At 34.8% G+C, this 24872-nt stretch overlaps 2 protein-coding genes across 3 annotated transcripts; both read right to left on the bottom strand.

The window, feature by feature from the left end:
* Positions 1–759: 759 nt before the first annotated feature.
* LOC110694088 (trifunctional UDP-glucose 4,6-dehydratase/UDP-4-keto-6-deoxy-D-glucose 3,5-epimerase/UDP-4-keto-L-rhamnose-reductase RHM1-like) lies at positions 760–4282 on the bottom strand. 2 transcript variants are annotated; one of them, XM_021871245.1, is made up of 3 exons: positions 4131–4282; positions 1705–3287; positions 760–1571 (listed from the first exon to the last, which is right to left on the bottom strand). In XM_021871245.1, exons 2-3 carry the CDS (start codon positions 3271–3273, stop codon positions 1116–1118), a joined length of 2025 nt encoding a protein of 674 aa, XP_021726937.1. In that variant the 5' UTR covers positions 3274–3287; positions 4131–4282; the 3' UTR covers positions 760–1115. The 2 variants fall into 2 exon arrangements, with proteins under 2 accessions (XP_021726937.1, XP_021726938.1); XM_021871246.1 differs by having other exon boundaries at positions 1705–3284; positions 4131–4278.
* A 9295-nt stretch (positions 4283–13577) lies between these two features.
* LOC110694085 (probable prefoldin subunit 2) lies at positions 13578–22579 on the bottom strand. The gene is made up of 2 exons (XM_021871244.1): positions 22423–22579; positions 13578–14274 (listed from the first exon to the last, which is right to left on the bottom strand). The coding sequence occupies exon 2, from the start codon at positions 14266–14268 to the stop codon at positions 13837–13839; it is 432 nt and encodes a 143-aa protein (XP_021726936.1). The 5' UTR covers positions 14269–14274; positions 22423–22579; the 3' UTR covers positions 13578–13836.
* Positions 22580–24872: the final 2293 nt, after the last annotated feature.

Raw genomic sequence — 24872 nt, 5'->3', positions numbered from 1 at the left:
TAAAGCTATATTTAGTACCGGTAACACTTTTCATTATTGTGTAGCCTTAATGATGACATGTTTTTTCTTCTCTTAAATCCTTTTATTTCTAAGAAAACTGATACCAATACTGAAGTATAGCTTTAAAGGCTACACAAAAGAAGTTAAAAAATAATAAATTTAAGAATATATACATTGATTAAACCGATTTAAACTTAATAAAATGAGTTAAGAGAAAGAGTACAAAAAGATGTAATTATAATAAATGATGAAGTAAGATAGTGAAAAAGGTTCATCAAAAGTAAAATAAAATAAAGTGATTAAAACAAGAATACCTTAAATAGATAAGTTGAACAAAAGAGCTACTGGAATAACAATTAAAGGTTGATACGAGGAAGAGGGTGTATCGATACTAAAAGTCTAAAAGATACGAGGAAGAGGGTGTATCGATACTAAAAGAACAGCTCCATCTTCGGAAGTCATGGAGGTGGTAATTTTAGATGACTACATTGTGAAAAATAGAACAAGCAACATTGCAAATCAATGCAGAAAATAAGTCCCTTTCAGTAGTCGAGCTATGCTTTGACAGGTGAAAAACAGTTTAGCCTCGACAAATGCTGATACTTCAAAATTGGTATTTAGACCTGGTTATTGGGCTGGTCAGGAAAGGCTAATACAAAGTACACAGAAGTGTATAAAATTTCAAATACACGCGCTATTATGGTTGAAATACAGTTTAACAGAGAAAGAACGTAAAGACAATCTAAACAATTAAGCGAGTTTAAAAACAATTTGACAATAAATAAATAATATGAAAATTACAAATGGGTGAGCAAATAACAGAACTGTTATATGTAACAAGCTACTATCTCTTTTCAAATTCCCTGGAATGGGAAGAGGAAGTGTAATCACGTTTAAACAGAAGACATAAAAAAGGTAAAAGATGGAAATGTAATAACCTAATAACTCTAAGAACAGGCAATCTAGGTATATAAAAACAGCACAATATGAAGCTAAAATAAATGAATGTTTTGCCCAAGACCCAATGGAGTAACGCTATGCAACCGCAATGCCTACTGGAAAAAAATTGCAATCCTGCTTACTACAGCATCTCTTAATTCTGCAGAAAAGTTCGCTCAAGCAGAATAGTTTGTCTTCTTGTTTGGCTCGAAAACATACTTGATTAGTGAGTCCTTAATATGCAGCAATTCAGGGAATTCCTTTTTCAATTTGGAGGCGTCCATCTCATTATTGCTTCTTGGAGCAACAATAACCTTGGCTTGCTCTTCAAGTGTGAAATTCGCCCACTTGAATTCTGGGTCCATGTAATTCTTGTACATCTCGAGAATCTCATTGTGGCTAACCACCCCTGGGTTTGTGAAGTTGTAGATGCCCTTGAGATTCCTCTTTGCCATCTCAATGGAAATGGGTAGAAGCTCGTCCAAAACAGTCATGCTGTTGGGAATGTCAACCACCTTACTGTAGCGAGAGATCTTTGTGATGAAGTTTCGTGGGTTGTTGAGGTCAGAAGAAATGGGCATTCGGACCCTAAGGGTGCACACATTATCAAACTCTTTCAAAAGCTCCTCCACCTGATAAAAAATAAGTCGGATATAATGATAAGTTAGTACACTAAGATAGCACTTCAAGTATTAGTTACAAGTCAACAAAAGAAACATGCATTGAAAGGGATGGGTGTAAGAGAAAGGGACACGGAAATAATACCATAGCCTTGGTCTTTGAGTAGAAAGAACCAGTGAAGTTTGGTGTATCCTCTTCCTTGAAGCCAATCCCAGAACCCAAAGGATGTGCAGCATCATACTCAAAGATGCAACCAGTAGCAAAATTCATCATCAAAAGCCCATGCTCTCTGCAGACATCAGCCAAAGTCAAAGTACCAGCAACATTGGCGCGAATTGTCTCTGCTTTGTGAGATTCACACCAGTCAACGTTCGGCCTACCAGTCACACCAGCAGCATTAAAGACATGAGTAGGCTTGACATTCTGGATATCAGCAATAAGTGATGCTCGGTTCTCCAAACGGCCCTTTCCATACTCAAATGTAATACCTTGCTTCTCACACAACTGGCCAAGAAGACCACCAATCCACCCAGTTCTACCATAGATCAGGAACTTGAAAGATGGCTTACGAGGAGAACTGACACTTTTGGTAGGGGGTACCACCATTTTAGACTGGGTGTTGGAAAATTCAGAAGAAGCAGCATTCTCATTGTCTGCTTCTTCAAAATGCCTCTCGATCCCACCAGGCATCATCAGCATCCTTGGGTGAGGAAGCAATGCTCCTGAGACATCACCCCACCAATCGGGGTTACTGGTATACCACTCCATTGTCTTCCTCAAACCCTCCTCCCAAGTGGTGCGCTCTGACCACCCTAAGATCTTCAATTTCTCATCATCAAGGAAGTACCTCTGGTCATTAAACGGCCTGTTCTCAACAAACTTGATGCTTGCATCTGGATCCATCGAGAACAGTTTGCATACATCTGTGGCCACATCAATGACTCTCCTCTCCTTTTTGGTTCCAATGTTGTACACGTGGCCAACCTCTCCCCTGTGGAGAATGACCTCAAAGGCCTCTGCAACATCCTCACAGTAGAGATAGCTTCTCACATTAGATCCATCTCCGTGAATTGGAAGAGGCTTCCCTCTCATGGCCAAAAGAATGAACTTTGGGATCAATTTCTCAGGAAACTGGTTAGGGCCATACACATTGTTTCCACGGGTAGTAATAACTGGCAAACCATATGATCTGCCATAAGCCATGACAAGCATCTCAGCACCAGCTTTTGTAGCAGAGTATGGATTTGTTGGAAGAAGCTGAGAAGCTTCATGATTACCCACAACAGCATCCTCATCTGTCTCCCCGTAAACCTCATCAGTACTAACATGGATGAATCTCCTAATTTGCCCGGTGACCTTACAGGCTTCTAGGAGGACATGGGTCCCATAAATGTTGTTCTTGGTGAACTCAAAGCTATTACCAAAAGAATTGTCAACATGGGTTTGTGCAGCAAAGTGCATAATAGTATCAATGGACTCGGTGATGAGAAGGTAGTTTACAAGGTCGGCACTAGCAATGTCCCCTTTGACAAACTTAAAATTAGGGGATGATTGAGAAGGACGTAAATTTTTAAGGTTTGAGCAGTAATCAAGCTTGTCAAGAACGACAATCTTGTAATCAGGGTAACTCCTAATGAGTCGGTTTGCCACATGACACGCAATGAATCCAGCAGCACCAGTAATAAGAATATTCTTTGGGGTGTATGAAGACATGATTGCACCACCTTCTACAACAAACAAATCACAACCATGAAATAAGTCAGATCCTACTCATATCATACACAACCTACACAAGCATAGCTAATCTCAAAACCCCACAAGATGCACACTCATAGCACACACTCCCACATAATGTGACAACTAGTACCAGGGCTGTGCAACAATATCCGATCCATCTCACCCAATCTGAAAACCCGGTGATCCAAACATAATTTTCCAAAATCCTAGAAAAATTCGGGGTTTTGGGTCGGTTACAGGTTGAATTTTCTCAAAAAATCTGGTGATCCGATCCAAAACCCCAATGAAACTGTGATCCAATCCGCAGATCGGATACAGATCGCAATTTTTCCGTGATCTGAGATCGGAAATTACACAGCCTTAGTGACAGCAGTCCAAACAGAAATTTATTTACTTGTTCACCATATCACATCAAAGCACATGATCCCAGGTGCAACTTAGAAATTAACAAGCCTAACATTCACTGAAATCCACAGAATCAATAATTCGAAAATAAACACGAACAAAAAAAATCGAAAACCAAAATTGATCAAACATTCAAATCCTCAGATCCGGCGATAAAAATTCAATTTTCATACTCCAGTCTAACATATAACAACCAACCATACAACACATTATCAACCAGACTCAATAATCAAATCAAAATTCTAGCAACGAAATTCCACGTTAAAATTCTTAGTAATCAAATTATAACAAAAAGTTCAATATTCAATCGACCTTAGAAGAACCCTAAATCAAACAAAATCATCGATTTAACACTAGATTGTAAAATTGGAATTCGACGATTAAAAAACCAAAACAAAAAAATAGAAATAAAATATAAATAATCAAACCTTAGAAGCTGCTTCAATGGAGGAGAGAAAGCTGAAAAGCCACTTCAATGGAGAATTTCAGAGCATACTAGATTCAAGAACACAATAAAGAGAAAACGTACGTTTTTTTTTCCCCTGTATTTTCTGTGTGTATTGCCTACCGGCTGCGTGATATATATATATATACAAGAACACAAAATACACAATTAAGAAAAAAACTTTTCTTTATTTTGTTGACGATTTTGTCCTCCGGTTTTTTTTTTTTTTAATGATTTTTCGTATAAGAATTATCACAAATTTTCACATGCTCCTTCCGTGTTTTAACAATGATTATAGATTTTCTCAAAAAAATAATATTACAGATTAAGTTTTTTCACTATTCACATAATGATTTAACTTGATTAATTTACTAATATTAAGAAATATATATTATTATTTAATACATTGTTGCATTTGTTATTATATACACTTTTATAATATCAATTTTCCTATAATTTTATAACGATCTTGCTAATTAATGTTAATTTTACTCTAATATTTGCACTTTAATTCTCTTATCTAACGCCCCGGGGACGCTCATTAGCTTTTGTCATTTATAATTAGTTAACATGCGTGTTTGATTAAAATATAATACTAGTATAACTGACTACACGATGTGGTCAGGGTTTCTCGATCAAGATTTACTCACTATTAATTTAGTATTTTAGTGTGTATCAGCTTTCCCCGCACTATGGCTTACCACACGAAAAAAAATGGTAGAATTATTAACTCACAAATTCATTATTAATTAATTAATCACTACGTGCTAGTTTCAATCTAACTAATTTGTTTTAATTGTTACCGCGTTCACGTCACATGGACCTCGTGGCTGGGTGGACTGTGTTATTGGAAGTTATTATTGATGTAACACCTCTTTTGAGTTTTGATTAATATGGACTATTTTCTACTTTATAATATACACGTATATATCAATAAATGTTGGCTAATTTCTACCATATGATAGAGTCCACCAACCCTCCGTAGTGCCTCGTAGGATTAAGATCGTTCATACGGTTGCCTAAAATTTTATACAACTAGAATGTACACTATGTGACCGTGTAATAAGCACGGGATATATTCTCTGTAACTTGTAATATTGGGATTTTAAAATTAAAAAAATGTGATAGAATAGGTTATTTTTTATATTAGGTGAAATGAATAGTTATTGGTTATATATTTTAAAAAATAAAAAAAAATAAAAAAAATAAAGATGGGATTTTGCAAAGATAGAGTTTTGGAGTGTTGTGGTGAAAAGTTATTAAAAAGTGGTTATATTATAATATCAAATAGATATCTTTCTCGGAATTATAAAATGATATATTTGTTAATTCATATCTTTAATTATCAATATTTAAAATGATATATTTTTTAATTCATATCTTGTTACATTCACCTCATTTTATATTTCACATTATCAAATTTTATGGTTTTTTACTCAGCTATAATTAGAGATGGGTTAAAATTATATAATGAGAAAAGTTTAAATAGATCCAACAACATCATACTTGCTAACTTTCGCTTTCATAAAAAAAAATTTAAAAAAATGATCAAAATAAGCTCTGTGGATAGTCTAAAATATAAGCAATTAGGGACGGATGGATGTTGGATTAATGGCTTCAAAGCCTTATTAAAGTTTTTCTTGGAATTGTCTTTGTTGTTTTGAACTGCATTAAACAAACAACTTCTTGAAACCCCCAAATTGATGGTGTTTTATGAAAATATAATGGTTGCTAGTCCATTTTAATAGGAGGTTACTAACTACTGTATTCATTTGATATTCTCATTTGATTGTTATATTTATGAGACTTGTAACATCCTTTTTAGGTTAAATCTCTAGTATAAGGGTCTGTTCACATTTACTTAATTTGAGTTTAGTTCAGTTCAGTTCAGCTCCAATCAGTTCAGTTCAGTTCAGTTCAGTTCAGCTCCAATCAGTTCAGTTCAGTTCAGTTCAACTCTTAATTTCCCTCTCTCATAAAATATTCATTTCAGCTTAGTTCAGTTCAGTTCAGTTCAGTTCAGCTCCAATCAGTTCAGTTCAGTTCAGCTCCAATCAGTTCAGTTCAGTTTAGCTCAATTCAGTAAATGTGAACAGGTTCTAAAGCTATCCTATTAAGAAAGGACACATGAATACATGATGTTGTATTTTATTATTCTTCTAGAATAGGTATTAAATATAATTACAAGTTTGAGCAAATCTTAATTGTATGACTTCAATCCATCAACCTTAACTACATGAGTGTTTGGGATTTTGGGAAAGATTCTAATTTTGAGGAAGATATTGACCACAACATTTTACACTTTGGATAGGCTAAATGTCATTTTTAAAATAGTTTTTTTTCCGCAACATCCCATAGTATAATATCTCTAAATCATATACTATCTCCGTTACATATTATGTGCAATGATTAGACATTTTCCCTCTCTGTTTTTTTTTTCAAATCGTTGCACATAACCTGTAAGGAGGTAATCCCTCCGTTTTTAAATACTTGCTTCATTTCTCCATGCACAGAGTTTTATGAGAAATTGGAGAAAGTGATAAAATATGGAGGTAGTGGAGTTGGTGGAAGAATAAAAAATTATAGAAGACAAAAGTAATGGAGAGAATTGGAGGAGAGAGAACATATGTTGGGACCACTATTGTAAAAGCTTTCCAAATAAGGAAATGGAGCAAGTATTAAAAAACGGCCGCAAATAGAAAGTGGAGCAAGTATTTAAAAACGCAGGGAGTAGTATATGATTTCTCCACATATTTTTCCTTCTCCACTTTTTATTTGTAGCATTAGCTTGTTATAAGGCATGTTCGGTAAAATATAGCTGTGAAGGTAGCTGTAGCAATGGAGGTAGCTGTGAACTGTGTATGTAACTGTTAGCTGTCAACAAGCTGTTAGCTGTGAAGATAAATAATTTACATATAAGTGTTCGGTAAATTAGCGGTTGACTAGCTGTTATATATAAAAATCAACATTTTATTTTTAAAACTATAGATTAAATTTTCAACAGCTACCTCAAAAGCTACCTCCAATTTCAAAAGCGAATCTTCCTAACTTTTTATAAAAGATTGCTCCATCACTAAAAACTATCTTAACCACTACTTTGCCAAACACCCAATTTTTTGTCAAGTAGTGATTTGACTTGGTCAAACCACTAAAAGCTACCTAAAAGCTACTCAAAAGCTAGCGCTGAACACGTTCATACCCTATATTTTAAACATGTACAAATGGTATTTTGTAAGTAATAGTGGGGTTGACTTGAGGGAGTGAGGTGATTTAATCATTGATGTGCTACACCCATTCCATACAAATCTAGATGCTTTGTATTTTAATTAGTTTGTTTCATAAACTTTTAACTTAACCTCTTTTCCTTTCTTTTTTAGTAAATTTTCTCCTTTTACAATTTTACTCGATTTTGATGTAGAAGTTTTTGTCTACTTGCATTGAAAACAAAATCATGGAAATTGGATTTCTATGAGATTCGATAAGGTGGATCATCAAGAATTTGTGGATGGGATATTTTTTATGAACTAGAGATCTATCTCTACTAAAATTGAAGTTCCTTTTGTAGATCAAGAGTAACTTGTTGTAGAAAAAAAATTTGTTGACCTCAGAACGTTTTTAATTTATAGGGCATATATGACTACAAGTTGATTATATAGATAAATAGTTAAATGGCGTATAATTATGGACAAATCACTTAATATTTCATGAAGATTCTCACTTTTCAAGAGTGATATTCTTATAAAAAGGATTTGGGCCGGGATTTATTTTTTTGGGAAAATCAAACTATTGTAATAAAAAAAATTATATAAATTTTAACTCATTAATCACAAAGATTAATGAATCAGGTGTTTTCTATCTTCATACAACAAAATTTTTTTTGATAAGATTGATACAATCACTATTACTAGAACGTTAGAAAACATTCAATAACAGAAGAAATTATCATATAATGATATTAACAAAAGTTGTGATTACAAAGTGTTTCTCTCCCTTTTATTAGGGGTGAAAGTTCGGTTTGCGGTTTGGATTATAGCTAAAATCGAATCCAATCCGAATTAATTCGGTTTTGGAAATCTCAATCCGAATCCAAACCGAATTAAGATTCAATCCAATCCATCCAAACCGAATTATCAAATTAGAATCCAATCCAAACCAAAATTTGTTCCCTTCTTTTGCAACATTCAAATCCGAAACTCGAACTTCACCCTGAAAATTCCTACAATCATTTCTTGTTAACTACATTCTTTATGAGAGAGTAAGATATTGAGAAAGGAGAATTGAGAATTAGGTTCTTTTTTTAAGTTTATATATGAAAGGGGAAAGTGGTTGGATACTTTGAAAAAAAAATTGGGCTTAAAGTATATATTGGGTCGAAATTCGGTTTGTAATTCGGTTTTCGGTTTTTTTAAACCCCAAACCGAATCCAATCCGTAAGCCATATTTTTTAATTTTTCCGATCCGATCCAATCCGAATTCTTAAAAAATACAAACCGAATTACTAATTCGGTTTGGTTTCGGTTCGGTTCGGTTTTAATCCGAATTACTTTCACCCCTACCTTTTATAGATGACTAACAATACCCTAGTTAGTAGTTATCTTAGACAAATACCCCATGGATCCCAATTGAACAATGCAATTAAGATCAAATATAATTCACTTAAATATTAGAAAAGGTTGAGGAATTTGTACCCAAGTTTCACCTGCCCAATTCAATCGTGTGAAGTTTCTCTATTGGGCATGAATCAGAATCTCAAAAAATTTCTATGAACTCAATAGCAGATAGCTTTACCTAACCCCATAGGGTAGTCTCAGTCAATATATAAGGATGAAGAAATGCTTTTTACTTACGATGTTGCTAAATAAGTTTCGCTCAACCCTTCAAGACAAATTTACCTATCTAGGAGGATAAAAGAAGAAAACTTTCTTCACTAACTACTCCTTGGGCCTCAACTAGGCTACTCTTTATGCTTCAACCACTATTTAATGACAAATTCAAAGAACACTTGAAATTTATTTTAATAAAAGAGACAAGTCAAACTTTAATATGATCAAACCTTAGTGTTGACCACCCAAAAATCCTCCATGAAACACATTTGTAATTAAATTAAGAATCCCTACATCAAGTAATAAAGAATAAGCTATAAATCTCTTGTAATATATACTACGTATAAATTAAGTATTAAACATAGGGGATAAAATGTAGCTCAAGTCTACATCTACTATTGTGATACATTGTTACACGATAATACTATATTTTATATCAAAAAAGTTAATATAAAATGATGTACAAAACTAACATTTAAAGTTTGGTCAAATTATTTTAGATTGAATGAACAAATTGTGTCAAGTTAAATTACATTGGAAAATTATGAATTAACTTGGAGATAAATTAAACTAAGTCAACATTTTTAAACACCAATGAGTTAAAAGATCACTTTACTTGGACGTTTGTGATCATTGCTAGTTGCCTAGTTTGCTACAAGTATAAGGTACAATATTGTTCTATTAGAGAAGTTGTCTTTAGCCAACTCATTTTAGTAATATTCTAGGAAGATACCATTATTAGTTGTTTATTACTCACGTTTACTCCAAACCAAAATATTGTTGCTTTCAATACTTAAATAAACTACTAAAAACAAGACGGTGGGATTGTGGGACAAATGAGAGAGTATTGGTCCTATTTTGCCATGTAAAGTGCACCGACACATTCAGAATTTCTTTTTTACTCGTTGAGTTTGAACTCCGTGTTGCGTTTACTTGAGAGCAATGGCGGCTAGCAGCCTAGCACATCATGCACCAAAACAAATGTTTTGCTAATGTGATTCAAGAATATACAATGCCTTTTTCATAATTATACTCTTTTTATTACTGTACTAAATAATAGAAATGGTTGGAATTTAAATTTTTTTTTTTTTTTACTTGTTTTTAGAATAGAATTTTTTTTTAATGGTTTAAGAGAAATTTTGGGAAATTCTATTGTGGCATTTAATTCTAATATGAGTTTATTGTCCAGATTAAACTAAATTTCGTCCTTTTCAAGGCGTTTGTGAACTTATAAAAGAGAAAGAGTAATCTATCCGGGGGTTGATTTTGGAAATATCCCCTCTAATAATCGATTTAGGAGAGACAGTAGAGACTGACAAGAGTGTGTGTCTAGAACTAGAAGACCAATGCAATTTAACTTGATCGTTGGAAGGGTATTTTCAACCATCTCTCCCTAGAAAAAATTGGCTATTTTGATAATCATACTTTTATGTGACTAAAATGTACTTCTTGAGCAAATTAGAGGTAAAATTATAACTGTAGCATTATTGGATGATTCTGGATAAACAAGCTTTTATTATGGTGAGTCTAATCGTTGATAAGGGTATTTTTATCATTCTAGACCCAACATGACTAATGTATTAAAATTAAATGTTATCGTGATAATTGTTGCCAAATATATATAATGTTTTGGTTGACTCTTTGGGCTAATCCGGATTCGAAGATCAGTTTTGGGTAGGGGTGAGCATGGGACGGGTACCCTTACCGTTAGTACTAACGGTTCGGGTACCTAATAACCAAAATCCATAAAAGTGATATCCATAACCCGATCGATAAGTTCAGGTACCTAGACTTCGGGTACCCGAATTTTCGGATCGGTTATCGGGTACCCAATAAGATATCCAATAACGATAATTAAAGATAATTATGTAGTTATTATGATATAATTTACCACTAATTAACAACAATATCATATGATTTTGACCAGATTATTAATAATATTACTAATCATTGATATTATAAAGTAATTATGAAGTAAATTAAGAGTTTAGATTTAAAAAAAAAATAGATTTAAGTAGGGAAAAGGCAAAAAAAAATGCTTATCGGATCGGGTAACCGTTAATTTTAAAATGATACCCAATAACCATACCCGATAACAAATTATATTATCGGAACGGGTACCCGAACCGTTATGGTTATCGGATCAAGTACCCTAATTTTCGCTCGGCTCTAGTTTTGGGTTGTTAGGTTTCATTCACCTCCCAATTGTTATTGTGGGGGATCAAACACGGGTCATTCCTACCAAGTGTAGTCTCAATCACCATTATACCAGCAGTCCATTAGTGTCAAATATGTATAATGTAAAGTTTCATTTACTCAACTTTTCATCATCATAATATAATACTGTAAATTCTCCATCATTTAGCTCTTTTTGCAACTTATGTTGTCATTTATACAATTATACCCTTCACATTAGTTCATTATTGATATATTGGTCAAATTTGAAATTTGCTTTTACCTATACGTGTACAATTGTACTCTATGAGTGTTTATTTATTTATTTTTAACGCAACTATTTACTTTTTATAGGTTAACCAAATCACAAGATCAATGCCATGTTTGATGAAAATAGATGAACCTGATGGTGGTAGCTGGTTTTGACTAGTTAATTGTATTAACTAGGTATATGGCTAACTAATTGTATTAGATGATTGAATAAAATTGTTTGGTAAATAGTTGATTTTTTAAAATTGTATGAGTATGCAAAATGACCAATAAGGACATTATCACTCTAGGATCTATCTTATGACTTCAACACCCCAAAGCATTCCCTAATAATCATAATTCAAATACAATAAACAAAAATATATTAATCTCACATGTAATTTTAACCCTACACAAAACACATGTACTTAAATATCAAAGAAGAGTTCCTCAGAAGCTTCTCTTGAGCCACTTTGTTCATCTTTTGATTCTTAACCTTGCTTCGTTGCTAAAGCCTCAATATACCTCATAAGTAGAGGTTGTCAGTGGGCCGAGTTGCACTCAACCCACCCTGGCTAGCATGGCTAATGGGTCAACTTTCAACTCAGCACAACGTGATTTAGGCTGAACAAGGGCTGTGTTTATGAGTCTGGTTTTCCCAACCCATCCCAAACTATTTTGACCTGATTCACATAACCAACCCGAGATAGCACATCCTACCCCAACCTAGGCCGAGTGTCACCATACCCAACCCATGACCACCTAACCCTAACATAGCCCACCCAGCTCGCACGATGTCCAACTATACTCACTAGTGGTCACAAGTAAAGATGACATAGCATTGTGCTAAGTTGTGGAATGGTTGACCCAAAAAGCAAAAGCACATCACCACACTAGCATGGGGTAAGCACAACACATTGCATGTCAAGTTAGAGGCTGAGCTTGGGCCACATTTATTTGGGAGAAGCACGATAAGGTACAACATAATCTAGCATAACAACTACATTAAAATAAATCAAATTTGACATTGGCACATAAATACATAACAACGACATGTAATGAATGAGCTTAGTCGCTCAGGAGTGATTTGGGACTAACTAGGCACAAGCCACACAAACCCGGCACAACCCACCAACATAATCTTTACTCACTTCCTCAATTGACCTATTCTACTTTTAGTAATTCTCTAAAAATTGATAAAAAAGATTAATAATTGAACGAATTTTAAAACGTAAAAATTAGGAATTAGTAGTTTGTAGAAGCCGGTGCTGTCTTTGTCTCGTGAAATTATAAAAGAGTAATCAAGGAGTAGTGCTTGTTAAGTGCGAAAGTTCGATGTATTTGTAGGAATGATTAGTGGCAAACGATTAATAGTCATGAAATCCTTAAACAATTATATAAAGATAGACCACCGTAGAAAATCCAACCATATGAGAACATGGTGTTAGCTTTTGGTTAGTTGTTAATAAAAAGTTTTAAGAAAGTGAAGTTGGAATTTTTCCAATCTGTTGCACGTGATCTTCCAACGAAATTGCAGCGTCGGTCAATTTTATCAAAGTCCACATTATTAGATCCCGATGACCCCATTACTTCATTAGTGTTGCTAACAAGTTTTTTTTAAAATCGAGATCGAGTCGGGTTGAGTTATAATGTGTTTGAGTGAGGACTAATAAAGTATAAAAACATAATTGGACCATTTATGGTTTTTAAGTATGTTAAATTTAAGATAATATTAAATGAATCTGAACAACCCAAACTAGCAGGAGGAGAGTTTAGCGGTTTAGTACAGTTTATAGAAAAGGTACAAAGTAATTCTACTAATAACTCATATAATTTGGTTCAGTTGAGCATTACCTTGCTCAAGTTAATATGCATTTGTATCTTGTGCAAGTTTAAGTCCGAACTATAAAATGATCTCAGTGTCTCATCAAACTCAGTTCATTTAGGAGATTTGTGTCTGTGAACTAGTTAACCAATAAAGTCCAGGTCATAGAGATAAACTTTTAAAACTTTTTACATATATCAAAGGTAACATTAGGAGATTTGTGTTTGTTAACACTTATTGGTTCTTTTCAAGCACAGTTCACTTAATCACGAAACTTGCTAGCATGACACATAAACCTGCACAACCTGAGCACCCAAGTTTATTCGCAAATGAACTATGCTTTGGGTTTAACCAAATATCCAAGTGCGCACACCAAAATATCAATTGAATTGCACATGAAAGATAACTTTCAGTTCTAGTATTTGTATCGGGAACTTTCAATATTAATAGCAAAATCATACAAATAATAAACACAAAACCAAAAACACACTACCTGATGATGTTACAAATCCAAAAACGTCCAGTTGCTAAACCATCCAAACTACCATAACTATAAAGACATGGAGGAATACATAATATGACCAAGACTTCAAAAAAGAAAACTATCAGCACAAAACCTATGTTTCAGTAGCACCGGCAGGGCCTACCAGAACACCCTGTGCGTTACCTTCTTTCTTGTTACTGTCCTGCACATCATTATCTGACTTTTTTATCCTAATTTTGTACTTCGCCTCAAACTCAGCAATGTCTTTCTTCTTTCTCTCCAGAGCCTCGTTCAGCCTGCCAATAACCTCTTCGATGCCCTCCTTGTTCCGCTGCACAGCTGGCAAAACCTCTTTGATTGTTCTTTCTACAAGCACACCTCCAATCATACGGTAGCATTTCCTTGAGGGATCAAGTGGCTGGATGGCATTCATAACCAAGGAATGTTCGCTCACTTCCATCTCAAGCTCTGTGATCTTTGAGTATATTTGGTTCAGTTCTGACCTCATCGAGGCATACAAGTTTGCAATTGCTTGCTCATTGGCAGGCTCTCTTCTTTCAGCCATTTTTAACTGCAAAGAGCAAAATGGAACCTTAGTGGGACGTGTGAGCAGCAGCGAAGATATTAGACAATCGATTCTTGATAAAGGCTCAAAGAATAAAACCAGAGCAATATTTACAACTGCACCTTTCTCAATAACTTAGTCTAACCCACAGCATTGCACAATTAGTGTCAAAGGGCAGTAGGGCACAAGCGCACCAAGACTAAGTTATTCTCATTCTCTATTAAATAAATCTAAAAAAGGGAGTTATGGGAAAGGTGAAAGAGACATGATCAATAGCTAGGACTAGGATACTTCAAATGGAATTGGGGGACATGGAATTTCTCTCTACTAGAATTAAAGCAAGCCTGACCATCACAAAGTCGTGTGGTGTTTTTTAAAAAATATTATCTTACACATTAGCTATTGACGCCTTACAACATAAGGCACAAAAAGCAGCCTAGAAAAAAACACATAAGCATGCACCTTTTGTAGGTCTTTGTGCACTAGCGCCAGCTCTCGTGCCTGAGTGTCCCTTGTGCCTGTGCCTAAGGCACACTTTTTGAAACTAAGATCTCACACTACCTGTCTAATTCTTAATCAACCTAAGATTCCAAAAACAGTTCATAGTGTCACCTAGGCTCAACCCTTCACTTTAATGCTGTATATGCACCATATCATCAACTTTTGAAAATCGACAATGTCCAGAAAAAAGCATGATGGGGGAAATTTTTTATTTTCGTTAGTTTTGCATCATCATAGAATTTGGAGAACATAAACCAAGTGAAAACATAAAATACAACAGTTAAGAAATCCTTTAATTTTATAAAATGGGAAAGAAATATAGGTCAGACAGACAGACACTAGCATAGGTCCAACCAAATATATCCTGAGTATAATAGTAAAGAATCGCAAGTTGCTAAGGATGATTTTTTTTTTTTTTAAATATGGCCATAACTGAGATCAAAGTAAAATAACAATGTTGGAAAGAATGAAAGTTTCTTGAGTTAATATTTGGAATCACAAGAGATTATGCATGCAGAAAATAGTAATTAAATTAAACAGAGCCTTAGAGATTAGAGCAATGACATACAGCTAGATGATGGTAGTCAAACCATCAAAATCGATCTAAAGAGAGTGATGAAGGCAAATGATGAAATGAAGCCAAGTTGGGGTAGTGTTTACTTTCACACAGGTGGAGTCAAGAATCAGGAGTCAAGACTTCAAAATTAAGCAGATAACAATATATCAGTAATGAACCTCAGGCCTTCAGCTAGAAATCGTATTCCTGGTTTCTGCCTAAATTTCTCAGAGCATTGTGGAAACCAACCTGATTACCCAATACATGTGAAGTCTAATAATACCCAATTATCCTGATTTATGGCTAGACCCCTGTATTCTTTAGAAATGAAAGATGGGGGCAAAATAGTAGAACCTCATTCCAGACATTCCAAACAACATAATGTGGGTGGAAAAGGCGATAGGCATACAACAACTCACCTAGCCATGGATTTGTTTTAAGGAGAAGAAAGGGGAATTAGTAACCAGTGTCCTAAAAACATTAGCCAGAATACTCAGCTACAAGAGCTATATCAATTAACTTCTTTGTTCTAAATGAAGCGCCAGAGTATAAGGAGATGAATGAAGATGGCAGTCATTAAAGAATCACACCAACAGATCAACATGCATTTAACTAAGCACAGCTTAAAGTAAAGCTCCTACCTTTTTTTTTTTTTTTTTTTTTTTTGGGAAACTATAAAAGCTCCTAACTTACGAGACTGGCAATATCTTTATGCTGTGAGGGAAGCCGGGGAGCACATCAGAGGAAAATGAACTCAACTACGAAAACGATTGATGATGAGCTACATAAAGCATCCTAAAGTCTATTAGGAAAATAATGGAATAGGATCATTTGGAATAGATGCAATTTTGGGCATGGTAAGGAGAAGAAGAATAACTTCGAGAATCAAGATAGTACATAAAACATCCTACTATCCTAGAGTCTTTTAGAATAACACATCATGTGGAATAAGGTAAACATAGGTCAGGGAAACAAACCCGTTCTAGTGTTTAATGAATAGTCACATCCAAAATCTCCAACTCATAATCCTATCAACGGACAAGTTACATATTGATATGCACGTAGCACTAAAAAGGCTCTGAAGTTCTAAGCAAACAAGACCGCATTCAAGATATATCTTCTTGCAAAAAGGTCATTCTCATTGTTTAGGTCCATTAAGATCATCATTATAATACAGTTCCAAATAATTGGAAATACATCTATCAAGGAGCTAATATGAATTACGGCAACCAAGGAAAACTCACTGAGAAAGGAGCTACTAAAATACTTCAATTACATCAGTGAAAGTTGAAGCGCTCTATTTATTTCACATAGACAACAACCCAATAGATTCTAAAGCGCAATTCTAAGAGCATTTCAGAGCAACTGAACATAAAAATCAGCGAAAATCCCAGTCTTAAGCAATTTGTCTGTTAAGTAATTTAGAGTATGTGACAATTTTCATGATTGCTTTGCTTAATTATAGGTGAAGGGGTTAATAGGGGAAGGTGTTTAATTAAGTGTAGCAAGTAATTAGAAGCAAATAACCTTGGTATAGAGGGAACAAACTCAGTAAAGAGGAAGCACACAAAACAGCCTTTAGCCGCCCGGTCTGGGTGGTGGTCGCCCGATCGGGCGCGCGAGGGTAGTTCTGGGACAAAGGTCTGCTGCCCGGTCAGGGCCACCACCGCCCGTCCGGGCGCATGAATGGAGAAGAATTGCGAAGGCTTGCTGTCAGTTTGCGACAGTTACTTCGTATTTCTTCATAAGCTATTTGCTTGGTTTGGTTGTTTTGTCAGTTACTTTTGTAACTTTTGGCAGTCACTTTGTGACTTTTTGCTTGATAAAATTTGCTTCTATATATATGTAATGTGAGCATATGATGAAAAGACAGAAACTAATTAAAAAAAGTGGTTTTGTATTTCTCATACAAAACTGGAAGAAAATATGCAGTTTATTTTCTTTGATATTTTTTGCAAACTCTATATTTATCATCATCACAAATCACATACACTTGTATACATTGAATTGTAATCATCCTACTTGTGATTGCAATTGTTCTTCGTTGTATCTCCTAAGTAAATTTCCGTGAAACCCGGTTGTAGTATAGGGTCGGAATTATACTTTTGGGAAAGTGATTCCGTTCACGCCTCGAATATTTTATCGGTTTATTTTGTTTGCTTTCTTTGTGACCCTTGTTAAACACAAAATCCCCAACAATCCAAAAGTATAATTTCTACAAAGATGACAAATGTGAAGGGTATGATAACGAATTTCCAGAAATTGAACAAGTTCGAGGGTGAAGATCTTGGTATAGAGATGGAAACGAAGATGGTGATATTTCTTGTGGAATTACAAGGAAAAAGGTTTGATGGAAGGTTTTCTCTAGTCAGTTATATGATTAAAGTCACTCCATTCAAGTAAGAGGTTTCTTATTTGTGATTAATATATATTTATATGTTTGATTATTTATCTCTATGGTTAATTCTTGACATGTTTAATTAATCTAAGTTTATTGATTATGTCTTGATTATTATTAGAGATATGTTGTCTTGTAATTATGCCCATTAAAGATGATTGGTAAAAATCATGATGGTTGGTTAAAACCATGTAATTTAACATTGTTAATGGATGAATTAAGTATTATTATAGTTCATGAAATGGGTGTGAATTACTGTTTATTTTTACATTGTTAATAAGATACTTAAGATGTTTTTCTGGGTATTGTTAATATATTTGCTAGAAGGTTAATTCTTGCTATAGATGGATGGTTTAATAGCCATAATTATTTGTTATACAAAGTATGTATTATTTCATCTTGTTACATGGGTGATGGGTTGTCAATTGATGGTTTGTACTTTGTATGGCCTAAGTGATATCGTTTCGTTTGGGACTGAAGGTCATAGCTCATCCTTTGCCGGGCTGCCTCTGTGCCCAAGCCCGGTCAATGAAGGTCAAACACCTTCCAAGTCTTAGCATCTGGGGAAGGAATGCAGGTTACACAGGATTGTATTGTGTCTATGTAGCGGTTGGACAGAAACGTTCAACTGTACTCTATTAATTTCTCAGTCCCTCTAGTCGGGTGGGCGCCGGCCGGTCTTTCGGAAGATCATTCGTTCTTCACTCTCTTGCTTTTTTTTACCCGCGGGGAGCGCTAGTAGGAAGAGTCAAAACTCTTAGAAATCTTAGTTTGCTTCCTTTCTTCCGAGAAATTCCTATTATTGATTTCACGAGATAAAGCACTTTACAAGTCTATCAAGGAGCGACTGATCGAAAGCAATGGGATCCCGCAGTTGAAGCACCTAAAGGAGAATTTGGTGTCTTTCTGGTCCCATTCCTTTGGTCTATCCCCCGCTAACTCTTATTCTGATTCAACCTCCCCTGACTCGCCTATTAACCCTGGCTAACGATTCTACTATTTTGGTGGCCGCTGATTCGCACTCTCGAGTTACCTTTCGAGCAGGCTCAGAAAAAGAAGAAGCCCACGGAGCGGTAGCAGCTACTTCTTCTGCTTCTTCGGAGCCTGAAGGGACCTCGTCTAACTTTTCTCCTGATGCTGAGTCTAGCTCGTTAGCACTTTAGAAAGATTGCAGGGCGTTTACTTACGGTTCCGCAGTGTCCTCCAACTTGCTGCCCGCTCCCCTTCACCCTCTTTGCCCTTCAAAAAGCCCTTCTTGGAAAGAGCTAGCTTATTCGTTCTAACCTTCTGATTCACGTCGTAGCACCTTTGTTTTGAAACTAGGAATCTTTGTTCTAGTAAGATGGCAGGCAAAGTCTAGCAGCATATTCTATTCCGAAAGTGAAAGCCAAGTTTCGCTTGAGGCAATCTGTTAATGACATGGGCTGCACTAGCGGAGACTACGAGCTGGAGGGATAAAAGAAAGCTGGAACCGCTCGGGTCGAGGCTGCCATTCGGCCCTAAGGCGGTCTCCTACGGGAAGGAATCCATGATTCGAGCTTGACTGAGGTTATGGCAGTTATTTATAGCGGTTACTCATGTGTGATGAATAATGTATGGTCTAATAATGTGTTACTCCATGGTATTTATTCATGAAAGGTTGAATAGCCTTGTTTTCGATTTTGTGATTGTTAGTTTACATGCATGAATTAAACCAAGTAGTCATTTAATTATTGACAAAGGTATATATGCATGTATGCCAACAGTTTTATTATGTCACTTTGTGATATGATGGTATTGTATATCATGGCAAGTATAGTCTTGTGATTAATATGTTATAATTATTAGGTTTATTAATGCCTTGTTGTATTGATATAAAAGTAATAATGACATATGTTAAATTGATGATTAATTTAAGTTATTATTCTATGGTATAATAGAATAATGAAACTGCAATGATAAATTATGTTGTAGTTATAGTGAATTAATCATGAATATATAGTTCCTTGGTTTAGAGGGTTATGAGTTATATGTCAAGTATGGTTGATTAATTAATAATAATGAATATTCTATGGTGAAATAGAATAAAGGTATGCAATGAGTGTCATGGTCTATGACATGAGGATTTTGTATTGAATTATTGTAATTGATTATATCAATGTTTAATTTAATTATTGATGTTTTTAATTTTATGCCTCTATGGTGATAGCAGTATAATCAAGTGTTTGTTGATATTGTTTGTGAAATTTATTCAAGTTATATGGATAATGATAATCTCTTTGTGATTATGATTTTATACTCTTGGTTACAAAAGGGTATATATGCATGTATCAAACAAAAACCATGTAAGTGGGCGAATATCGCTTATGTGATTGGTCAATTGGATAGGCTCACTAGTAATTCTAGAATGCTATGTTAATGTTATGTTGGCAAACGGTTTATTGTTTGTTGAACTACTTGTTGAAAATCATGAATTATGGCTTGTGGTTTAGTGGGTTTCCTTCGGTTATTGAAGGATATTCGGATGCAAGTTGGATCTCAAATAGAGATTGTTCATTCATAAGTGGATGAGTATTCCCATATGGGGGAGGTGCCATGTAATGGGCATCAAAAAAGCAAATTAACTTGCATTGTGCATTCTATAAGACATTGGAGGTCATTGCATTACATTCCGCTGGTAAAGAAGCAGAATGGTTAAGGGTTTTAATGCATGATGAGATTCCTTCTTGCAAAAGCCAATATCATTAATAGTGATGAATTATTGGGATAACAATGTAAATTTGGCTAAGGGACATAGCCAAGTGTAAAATAATGAGTTAAGGTATATTATTGGTGTAAGGTATAGTTACATCAAGGACTTAACAAGGATAGTATTAAAAACTATTGTTTATTTTCGTACGAAGTTTAGTCTCGCCGATTGTTTAAAAAGCATGGGTTAGAGATGTTAATAAAAGGATGGCAATCGGTTTATGATTGGAGCCCTATGATAATCACAATTAAGGGAATCTCAACTTAACGCCCAATAAGACGTTGGGTCTTAAGTTCAATGAGATTAATTCTCTTATTTGATGATTGGGAACTTGTTTATTCATCCAAGGTTAAGTTCCTGTTTTACTGTGATGAAAAGAGGTTGTTTTAACTTAATAGAATTCCTGATATACTCCTCGGTCCAGGAGCATGTTTGGGAATCTACCTATATAAGAATGAAGTTTAGCCGCTTCAAGAAGCTATTGGGGCATAGCTTTGATGTGCTTATGAATAGATATGGACACATGGCTTATAGTGTCAAGTAAATATGTATTTAAGTAATTAATCTTGTGTGTGTAACATCTTCAAGTTTCCAATGTGTCGCTTTTGGTTCAAACGTTTTACGATACCAAATGGATACGGATTCTTGAATTGTATGTTGCACTAAGTGGGAGTTCAAGTCTATGTACACTTTCATTTATGCATGAGATTGTTTTGTGATGATGATGTTATTTTGCAATGAGTCTAATTTATACTCTAAATGGGGGAGGATTGTTGAGTAATTTAGAGTATGTGACAATTTTCATGATTGCTTTGCTTAATTATAGGTGAAGGTGTTTAATTAAGTGTAGCAAGTAATTAGAAGCAAATAACCTTGGTATAGAGGGAACAAACTCAGTAAAGAGGAAGCAAACAAAACAGCCTTTAGCCGCCCGGTCTGGGTGGTGGTCGCCCAATCGGGCGCGCGAGGGTAGTTCTGGGACAAAGGTCTGCCGCCCGGTCAGGTCCACCACCGTCCGACCGGACGAGAGAATGGAGAAGAATTGCGAAGGCTTGCTGTCAGTTTACGACAGTTACTTCGTATTTCTTCATAAGCTATTTGCTTGGTTTGGTTGTTTTGTCAGTTGCTTTTGTAACTTTTGGCAGTCACTTTGTGACTTTTTGCTTGATAAAATTTGCTTCTATATATATGTAATGTGAGCATATGATGAAAAGACAGAAACTAATTAAAAAAAGTGGTTTTGTATTTCTCATACAAAACTGGAAGAAAATATGTAGTTTATTTTCTTTGATATTTTTTGCAAACTCTATATTTATCATCATCACAAATCACATACACTTATATACATTGAATTGTAATCATCCTACTTGTGATTGCAATTGTTCTTCGTTGTATCTCCTAAGTAAATTTCCGTGAAACCCGGTTGTAATATAGGGTCGGAATTATACTTTTGGGAAAGTGATTCCGTTCACGCCTCGAAGATTTTACCGGTTTATTTTGTTTGCTTTCTTTGTGACCCTTATTAAACACAAAATCCCCAACATTGTCTTTGTTTAGCTTCTAGTTACCCCACTTAAAGTAAAAGAAAACTCCTAAAACTAGTAATTTTCCAGCCCCTAATCAAGCCATTCTTTGAAATTACAATGTATCTGCAGTTCAACAAACAAAGCTGAAATATATAATTTCAGTTTTTTGTCACTTAATCAGCTAATATTTATCAATTTTCAATATTCACTAATTTCCTTTCACTGGTAGATGTTCACATGAGTAAACTAATTAGCAACAAAATTTGATTCATTTATCAAATTAGGGTCATAAATTCATAGTTACTTACTAACAATAAAGAAAATTAGATTCAAATATCAAATTAAGCGAAGAACCCTAAATGAGTATACTGAGAATTAAATTAAAGATAAACCCTAGATTGAGAAATTGATATCCGATGATTAGAAAAAGAAAGCAATATCTTACCTCAGAAATTGCTTTAAGGAGGATAGAAAAACCACGAGTCGCCTAAATGGAGAACGTTGAGTGCGCTTTAATGGGGAAACTCAGAGAGAGAAGACCCAAGAATAATTTTACAGTATGTTTTTTAGCTGTAGTTACTGGTTACGACTTACGACTTCGAGTAGTATGTACTATGTACGGGTATGATTTTATTTGGGTTTTTCTAGGGGTGGGACTTTTCAAACCGAACCGTGAAACCGCCCGTTACCGAACCGAACCATCACGGACCGATCTGTTTATAAACCGATAAATGTAAACCGAAAACCGAACTGAACCGTTCAATATCAAACCGAAACCGAATTGAACCGCTCAATGTCAACCCGTTACGGACCGTAAACCGATAACAAACCAAACTGCGCAAATCCGAACCGAAACGAAACCGAACCGAATGGTTTATAAACCCGTTAATGACCCGAACCGTTTATAAACCGAAACCGTTTAAACCGAAAAAAAAAACCGTTTAAAACGAACCATTTGTAACCCGCTAACCGTTTAAACCGACCCGTTTATGAACCAAAACCGTTTAAACCGCACGTATAAACCGAACCGTTATAATCCGCTAACCGTCTAAACTAAACTGCCATAACCCGTTAAACCGTTAAAATCGAACTGTTTTCGAATCGCAACCTGTTTAAACTTATCCGATTACAAACTGCTTAATTCAAATTGAATTATTTACAACCTAAATGGCTAAGTAGTAAATACAATAAAATAATTAATGTTAATAAGATCTAATCAAACGGCTTAGGTTTATACAAAGGTTTATATCACCTAGATCTAGGCCAACGGCATTATTAATATCATTTTAGATTACTTATTTATTTTAATTACAAGATATATCATTTGTATCTTTTCATTCCAGTAATAAAGTCCACCCAAATTATCTTCATTGTTCCTTGATATTCATGATCATCCAATAAGATAACATAAGATTGGAGATAAATAACATTAAAATTAGAGTAATATCAACAAGCAATTAAAAAAAGTCACCATTTTCATTGATTAAAATTCACAATACATATACCAATACGGCAATACATAATGAAACTACTATCACTACTACCAAGATTAGATTTCAGATTTATCAACTGAAAAAATGATACATGATAAGATGAAGGGAGGAGTGAGAATGTGAGTGATTTGGGAGCAGAATCTTGAAACAGAATCTTGAAGCAGCAGCACAGCAACCAAGAGCAGAGGAAATAGCAGCAACAAGCAGGAACCCGCACAGATTTGGGAGGAACTTATTTTTGTTTTTCAAAATTGCTCTCAGATTTACGTTTATCGTATCATCACTGAGCAATGGCTGTTTTAACTTAAAACTTGAAAAATGCTGCCAGCAAGTACATATACATTGAAGTCTCAACATAAATGACAAGGGCAACGATGATTCAAGAAAAATTAAAACAGCAAGCATAAGAAACGGCAGCAACAAAACTTATCATAAATTCATAACACAAAAGGCAGCAACACAGCACCTCAAGCTGGCAGGAGGCAGGAACCAGCTCATGCAGGCAACAATATAGGCAATAACAACTCAGCAGAGACAACAACCAAAAGGCAAAAGCACTACCAGCAGGCAGCAGCTCATAACAAGTTCAAGCAACTTCAAAATTATAGCTTTTGTTTTTTAAAATTGCTCTCAGATTTACATCACCGAGCAATGGTTATTTTAACAAAAACTTAAGAAATGCTGCCAGCAAGTCTGAAAATAAATGACAAGGGCAACGATTTTAAAAGTCTAGAAAAATGCTGCCAGCAAGTCTGAAAATAAATGACAAGGGCAACGATTTTTCAAGATAAAATAAACCACAATGAGACACAAATACCAGTTATGCAGATGAAGCACTTTCGGCTTTAATCTCTTTACCAATAAGGAGGACGTCTTCCTCAACATCCGCTTGATAACAGAATTTCATTTGCACTAGTCAATGTTTCAAAATTCAGAATTATACAACAAACGTGATTACTCATTTTAGGCACAAATCTACCATTTTCCCGTAAAAAACAAAAATACAATCAACAACAGATTTTACTCATTTTAGGCATATTTCGACTATATTCAAGCAAGAACAACAACAATAATCAAATTATTCAAATACAAAAACAGAAAAACTGTATTAAAAAAAAAAACGAAAAGGAAAAAGTAATTACCTTTGACGGCTTGAAGGAGATTTGAAGATGGAGAACTTACCTGAACTGGAGATCAAAAGAAAAAATCAAGAATTTATCAGAACTTGAAATTAAAAAAAAACCGAAACGAAAACGAAAAAAACGAATAAATTAACAAAAAAATTACCTTAGGGTTTGACGGCTTGAAGGAGAGGAAGATTTGAAATCAGAAATCAGAACTTAGATCCAAAACAAAAATGAAACGAAAACAAAAACCCTAAATAAACAAACCGAAACAAAAA

Source organism: Chenopodium quinoa, unplaced genomic scaffold (assembly GCF_001683475.1).
Source record: "Chenopodium quinoa cultivar QQ74 unplaced genomic scaffold, ASM168347v1, whole genome shotgun sequence".
Lineage (NCBI taxonomy): Eukaryota > Viridiplantae > Streptophyta > Magnoliopsida > Caryophyllales > Amaranthaceae > Chenopodium > Chenopodium quinoa.
This window is presented reverse-complemented; position numbering and strand designations above follow the sequence as displayed.

What these genes read in the sequence shown, in the direction of transcription:
- LOC110694088 (XM_021871245.1), bottom strand. Translation starts at nt 3,273, where the DNA reads ATGTCTTCATACACCCCAAAGAATATTCTTATTACTGGTGCTGCTGGA. An exon ending in ACTCAAAGACCAAGGCTATG is followed by an intron (nt 1,572 to 1,704) that starts GTATTATTTCCG and finishes ATTTTTTATCAG; the next exon opens with GTGGAGGAGCTTTTGAAAGA.
- LOC110694085 (XM_021871244.1), bottom strand. Translation starts at nt 14,268, where the DNA reads ATGGCTGAAAGAAGAGAGCCTGCCAATGAGCAAGCAATTGCAAACTTG.